This window comes from Myotis davidii, unplaced genomic scaffold, assembly GCF_000327345.1.
Source record: "Myotis davidii unplaced genomic scaffold, ASM32734v1 scaffold1273, whole genome shotgun sequence".
NCBI lineage: Eukaryota > Metazoa > Chordata > Mammalia > Chiroptera > Vespertilionidae > Myotis > Myotis davidii.
The window spans coordinates 46267-53449 of NW_006284352.1; the positions used below are offsets into that span (position 1 = coordinate 46267).

A 7183-nucleotide genomic window follows, 5' to 3' on the forward strand; every position below is an offset into this window, starting at 1 on the left:
GGTCACCCCCTTCCCTACTCACCTGAGGTCCTGCCTTTGCTCTGACACCGATGTAGGAGGAGGAGGAAGAGAAGAAGTGAGAGCAGCAGGACCATGACCACCAAGACCCTTATCCAGTACCATTTGGAACCTAGGACTTTAGTGACATCATAAATGAGCCAATGATGCCATTTAATGAGCACCTACTGTGTCCGAGGCACATGCTGGGACCTGTCATTTATCCCCTATCACCTCACAGCAGTCATGCACCAGGCATTGCTGACCCAACCACCCACTTCACTGAGGCTGAGAGAAGTTAACCACATGCCCCAGGTCACCCAGCCTGGATGAGACTGGGCAGGGACTGGAACCCGGGACTGTGGGTTCCCTGTGCTGGCCTCACAGCCCCACCCCCACATCTCAGGTGGACACCAGCTTTGTGCTCTGGACTCCTCCTCTGCAGGGGCCTGTCCAGGTCTCATTTGGAGCTGAGGGTCCTTCCTCATTACCCGCCCCCTGAGCATCTGGGACACGGATGGGCGAGTTGTTGGGTGGACTCTGAGTCTATCCTGGGTTTCCACCCATGGGTCTCTGATAGCCCCATAGGAAGGTTGGGTTGGGCTTAGTGCCCTCCCTTCCTGAGCTCTGTGAGGCCCTTATGTCACCTCATCTCCCAGCAGCCTGTGAGCAGGATGGGACCAGGGATGAGCAGACAGGACCTCGACACGCAGAGGAGAGAAAGGACCACCCAGCGCCACAGCAGGAGCCTCAGAGCCAGGAGCTGATCCACCATGTTCCCTCCTCTGAGCTTAGCCTGAGCTTAGGGGGAGGACTGGGTCCCTGGGCCCTGGTCCTGAATGTCCCTCCCTTTACAGTGTCACCTTCACTGAGACAGAGGGGACAGTCCACATAACACCACGTCCTGTGGGCTTCCCTGTGAAGCTCCCCTTTCCCAAGAGGCAAGGGCCAGAACCAACGAAGGAAATCTAAGATCTGGACAATAATTCCGTCCTTTTACACTTGCAGACACTGAGGCCCAAATAGGGAAAGGGTGAGTCCACGTCAGCTAATCCAGAAGGGCCTGTACCGCCGCATGGCTCAGCCCCTGTCCCCCATAGAGAAACCCACCTCCACCCCACAGAGCTCTCATTTACCCGTCTGTGTGCCTGAAACTGTGGGTGGGAGAGACCGATGCCCAGAGCCTCCTGTGGATAAGGATGGAGCAGAAGGGTGGGAACTGCCTTCTCCCCAAATGAGACCACGTTCACCTCCCCAGCCCGTGCCCCCACATCTCCCTCTGCCATGACCACTCAACCCATCATGTGCCTCAGACCCTGGGACTCCCAGCCGCCCTGGGACACAAGCCCGTCCTTGAGGATCTGGGTCACTTGATCCCCTGAGAGACTCTCAGGATTTGCTTGGCGGGGCTGTGCTCCCTCTGAGCAGAGCTCCCTGGGACTCAGCAGCTGTGGAAATGGGCCCTGCTGATGGGGGGCTGGGGCCTCCAGAGGGTCCTGGAAATGAGGACAGGAAGAGGGTGAGTGGCTTGGGCTGAGCCTGGACCCTCTTACATCTGTGCTGTGGCCCCTGAGGCCATCCCACTGCTCCAGTAGCCAGGTGAGGGGAAGAAGGAGGGATGGGATGAGAGGCCTCTAAAGAAAAGATCTCCTAGGGGTGACCATCCCGAGAGCCTCTCACCCCAGATTCAGCCCAGAATACTTCGGGGGACAGGACCCTAAGTTGACAGCTCAGCAGACAGGTCAGGGGCCCTCACCTGAGACCAGGAACTGCAGGGGCTCACTGGAGAGTGACAGCAGGAAGGGGGAGATGCTGTGTGAGCTGTAGCACCTGTAGGTGCCCTCGTGGGCTGAGGTCACAGGACTCATGGAGAACTCTGCCTGGTACCGCCGAGCTCGGTGCTTTGATCTCAGATGCAGGGGGAGACCAGCTGCCCCATCTTTCGACAGAAGGAACGTGTCCCTCCAGCTTTGGGACTGACACAGCAGGGTCACATTCTCTCCTGAGGCCACCCTGGGGCCTGGCTTCACCGAGAGTGAGGGTCTGTCAGGTAGGTGTCCTAGAGAGAGGGAGTGAGTGTGAGGGCTGCCTGCCCCCCTTGTTCGTACCTGAAAGTTACCAGGCCTCTCTCTGAGAACCCGCCTCTCAGTCTATCTCTGTTTCTCTGAGTCTCCCCTCTCCTTTCCTAACTCCTACATTTCTCTGTCTCTCCCTCCCTGGGGCCTGCACTGTCATTCTGGCCTCACCACCTGAGACCCCCCGCCGGGCCTGTGCAGAGTCGGGTCCCTGACTGAACCCACTGGCTCTTCACCTGCCACCAGGATGTCCAGGGGGTCACTGGGAGTCGACCACGCAGAGGAGAGGCTGTATCCACCGTAGCATCTGTACCGGCCCCCGTGGGAGCTGCTCACAGTGTCCAGGGGAAAGTGGGCCTGAGAGAGCCCAGCCTGGGGCTGCAGGACAAGGCTCTGGGAGAGGTCCGGTTCACCCTCCTTGTGCAGAGCGAATCTGTCATAGCTGACATCAGATCGACACTGGAGGGTCAGGCTCTGTCCAGAGGCCACGATGGGGCCCTGCTGGCTCAGGAGGGAGGGCTTCTCAGCCTCACCTGGGGAGACCAGACATGAGTTACAGGGGGTGCTTCCCCCATAACCCCCTTCTCCTGGTCTTGCCTCCCAGATCTCTGTCTCTCTGTGTCTCTGGACCACCACCTGTGGCTGGGGGTCACGGGGCCCACAGAAAACAGGGCCTGGGACAGGCCTTTGGAGTGTGAATCTGAGTTCTTGGTCCAGGAGAGCCTGTGATCTCCTTCCTTAGTCAGAACGAACCTGTCAAACCCTTGCCCTGAGCCACAGTGGAGGGTCACATTCTCTCCTGAGGGCACGACAGGGCTGGGCAGGGCTGAGAGCCTGGGTTTGCTGTAGGATCCTAGGAGAGGAGGAGGCAGCGTGTTCAATGGGCTCACACCTCCCTCATGTCCCACTGGGGTGGGCTCTGAGAGGGAGACACCCTGAGAGCAGACCCCCTTCCAGAGGGCAGAACCTGAGGCTGGGACCCCTTTGAGTCCTCTCACCTGTTGCCTGCAGCTCCAGGGGGTCACTGGGCTCTGACCAGCCAGTGGGGCTGTTATAATAACAGGAGTATCTCCCACCATCATGCTCTGTCATGTGTGTGATGGAGAACACCTCTCTGCTCCCTCATGAGCCCCAGGGGGGAAGTAACAGGTGGGACCTGGAGCCTGGGAAGCACTCACCTGCCTGCATGTGGAACCTCTGGCCCAGACTCAGCCCTGGAAGAGAGTCCATGTGAGAGATTTGCTTCTGGATGTCTGAGCTGATTCTCCTCCCATCAGGGCCCCGTCCACTCGAGCTGCCAAAGCCTGAGGTTCCCCATGAACAAGGGGGTCCCGCCACCCCTCCTCTAGCCCTCCCCATGTCCACCACTGACCGAGGCAGAGAAGAGCAGAGCAGATGGACATCATGGCTTCTGTTCCCAGGGCTACTGCTGTGCAAATGGAGAAGACTTAGTGTCGGAAAAACAGAGACGTACAGGATGTGGTGGGTCAGAAGCTGTTGCAGCCCTTCCGGGTCCGCAAGCTGTGTACCCACTGCATGCGGACTCTCCCGCCCTGGGCCTGGCTCTGAGTTTCCCCAAACTGAGGGCTCAGGAGGAGAGAAGGCTCTAAGGGGGCAGGTGCCCAATCCCTCCCGGGCACTGCAAGGATCATATCCTTAGTTGGTCTGGCCTTTGGATTCTGTGACGACAATTTTGAATGGACTTTGCAGTGTCATGTTGGTGCTGTTCATCCATCAGGAAACTGTCTCAACTCACAATGGACGTTTTTATAGCAGAGGTTTGAGTTTTTTATTCCGCAGTTGGTAACATGAAACTCAAAAATGGAATTGCTGATGGACCCAGCTCATCCCACTTGTGGAAATATGTCCTCAGAACCCAAAACACCAATCAGAAAGAATGTATGCTCCCCTGTGTTCATAGCAGCACAATTTACAATAGCTAAGACCTGGAAACAGCCCAGATGCCCAGCTGTGTGGGAGTGGATAAAACAACTGTGGTACATTTACACTATGGAGTACTACGCAGCTATAAAAAAAGATGGATCTCTTACCTTTTGAGACATCGTGGAGGGACCTGGAGAATATTATGCTGAATGAAATAAGCCAGTCAGAGAAAGACAAATATTGCAGGATTTCACTTATATGTGGACTCTAATGAACAATATAACTTGATCAAAAAAATAAGTCCAGAGGCATGCTGCATGGAACAACTAGACAGATCTTAAGTAAGGGCGGCAGGCAGAAAAAGATTAACTAAAGAACTTACCTGCATATATGCATAGCTCAAAGCCATAGATATTAGTGTGCAGAAGGCTTGCAGTGTGGTGTGTGCTGGTTGGAGGCGGCATACAGGCAGAGATGAAGGTCATCTGTAATAATGTCAATAATATTACAAAAGATACAGTATTATTTTGAAGGGGAAGACTATCTATATATATAAAAGCCTAAGCGACCAAACGACAGGTCGATTGTTTGCATACAGACCACCAGGGGGCAAACACTAAATGCAGGAGCTGCCCTCTAGTGGTCAGTGTGCTCACACAGCTGAAGCACTATTCAACTGACCTAGTGAGCCAGACCCGGGCTCACTGCTGGCGAGCAAGGCTGCAGTGCTGCAAGCCTCTCCCACCTCTGCGGCAACACTACTGAATGGTGGTGGCAGGCACTGCAGGGCCGGCAGGGATGAGCGGGAGTGGCATGGCACCCAGCCCAGGCTTGGGCTCCTCCTCGCCCACCTGCTACTTTGCGCACTACTACATCCCTTGGCGGGGTGTCAGACTGCCAGTTTCGGTTCAATCCCTCAGCCTGGCCTGCAGGGATGGGGCCGAACCGGCAGTCTGACATCCCCCAAGGGGATCTGGATTGCGAGAGGGTGCAGGCCAGGCTGAGGGACCCCACATGTGCATGAATCCGTGCACCGGGCCTCTAGAACAGAAAGAAAATAAGAATGCTCATGGCAACATTATGGGATACATACCAAGACAGGAAGAGAAACGAATTTACAGAGTGACAGATGTCCGAGGAGAGGAGAGTGGGGTGGGGGTGGGGGGACTTGATGCAGAATGTGAAGTGATTCACCTAAGAACATATATACACAGCCCAAGAACACAGACAAAAGAGTAGTGAGGGCCAAGGGAGGGGGAGGTGGAGGTGGGTTGCAGTGAGCAAATGGGAGAAATGGGGGACAACTATAACAGAGTCAACAATAAAAGTCCTATATAATAAAGAGCTAATATGAAAATGGTCATCACACCCTCACACCCTTGCGCCCTCATGCCAGGGCCAGGTGACTTGAGGCTCGGCCAGGGGACCTGAGGCTGTGCCCCTCTCCCAGCGGGAACTGACAGGAGTGGAGCTGGCCAGGTCTGGCTCTCCCATGATTTCTAGGCACATGTGGGTGGTCGGGTACTTGACTCTGGGTCCTGCAGTACACCCCAGACTCTGACAGGAGGGATGCTTTCATATACATTTTACTAATTTGCTTTCATCTACCATATGGCACCTGTCTTTCTCTGTCTTCTCTCACTCAGCACAATGCCCTCTAGGCCCATCATGTTGTTGCCTATGGCAAAGTTTCATCTTTCGTTAAAAACGGCTGTGTAATATTCCGTAGTACATGCATACCCCTTCTTTCTCCACTCGTCTACTGATGGCCACGTAGGCTGCTTCCGCATCTTGGCTGTTGTAAATAATGCAACAATGAACATAGTGGATGTGTATAATCTTTCGAATGAGCGTTTCAGGTTTCTTTGATGATATCCCCAGAAGTGGGATCACTGGGTCAAATGGCAGTTCCATTTTTTTACATTTTGAGGAACCTCCATGCTGCTTTCCACAATGGCTGCACCTGGCTGCATCCCCAGCAGCGGTGCACAAGGGCTCCCTCTTCTCTACATCCAGCACTTGCCTTTCCCGGATGATTAGTGACTTTGTGAATTATCGGAGTGAAGGCAGGCTCTGCAATAAATGGTGCTGGGAAAATTGTGCAGGTAAATGCAAAACAGAAAGAAAGGAAGGAAGGGTGGAAGGAAGGAAGGGAGGAAGGAAGGAAGGAAGGAAGGAAGGAAGGAAGGAAGGAGGGAAGGAAGGAAAGAAGGAAAGAAGGAAGGAAGGAAATTTGCCATCCACTTACACCATACACAAGAGTACACTCAAAATGGATAAAAGACTTCAGTGTAAGTCACAAAGCCATAAAATTCCCAGGAGACTGTCTCATCTTGTGTTGTCACCTTAGAAGCAGGCAAGGAGCAGAAATTCAGAAACACTAAGTCCATATTCAGCTCCTGTCGACCTGCACTTCCGGAGACTGAGGACTTGGGGACCAGGGTGCTTCTGAGGAAGAGGAGGCAAGGGCTGAGCCAAACAGAGAAGGCCACAGGATGTGGGGGCAGGGTCCTCACACGATCACCTGCGCCTTGTCCACAAGGTGCTTGCCTCACAGGAAGTTGACACCTTCTCACCCTAAAAATAGCAGGTGCCGAGGGTCTGAGTGGAACCACATCTCCGAACAGCCTACATGTATTTGTTTTTTTATTGAATTTTTTATTTACTGGGGTGACATTGGTTAATAAAATTATACAGGTTTCAGGTATATGATTCTACACTATGTCATCTGTATATGGTATTGTGTGCTTATCACCCTAAGTCTAGTGTATTTCAACAGCACTTACCCCATTTTTATGCCCAGCACCCTTCCGTCTGGCAGTCACCATAGTATTGTCTGAGTACATCAGTCTTTCTTTTATCTCTTTCCTTAATCCATTCGCCCTTCTCCCTCAGCCCACAACACCCCCCTCCTCTGACAGCTGTCAGTCTGTTCTCTGTATACATACGTCTCTCTCCACTATGTTTTTTTCCATTTATTTTGTTTATTAGATTCCAAAATGAGTGAAATCATAGGGAACTTGTCTTTCTCCAACTGGCTTATTTCACTTGACATAATGCTCTCCAGGTCCATCCATGCTGTCGCCAAAGGTAAGAGTTTCTTCTTTATTTTACAGCTGCACAATATTCCATTGTGTAAATATACCATAGCTTTCATCTGCTGGTGGGCACTTGGGCTGTTTCCAGATTTTGGCTTTTGTAAATAAGGCTGCTGTGATCATAGAGGG

At 53.1% G+C, this 7183-nt stretch overlaps 1 protein-coding gene across 1 annotated transcript in view; it reads right to left on the bottom strand.

Moving 5' to 3' along the window:
- Positions 1-3164, bottom strand: part of LOC102767154 (leukocyte immunoglobulin-like receptor subfamily A member 6) — a 35921-nt gene extending 32757 nt beyond the window's left edge. Inside the window, 3 exon segments of the mRNA XM_015571583.1 lie at positions 2309-2400; positions 2703-2925; positions 3071-3164. Of these exon segments, the coding sequence (XP_015427069.1) occupies positions 2309-2400; positions 2703-2925; positions 3071-3164 (409 nt within the window).
- Positions 3165-7183: the final 4019 nt, after the last annotated feature.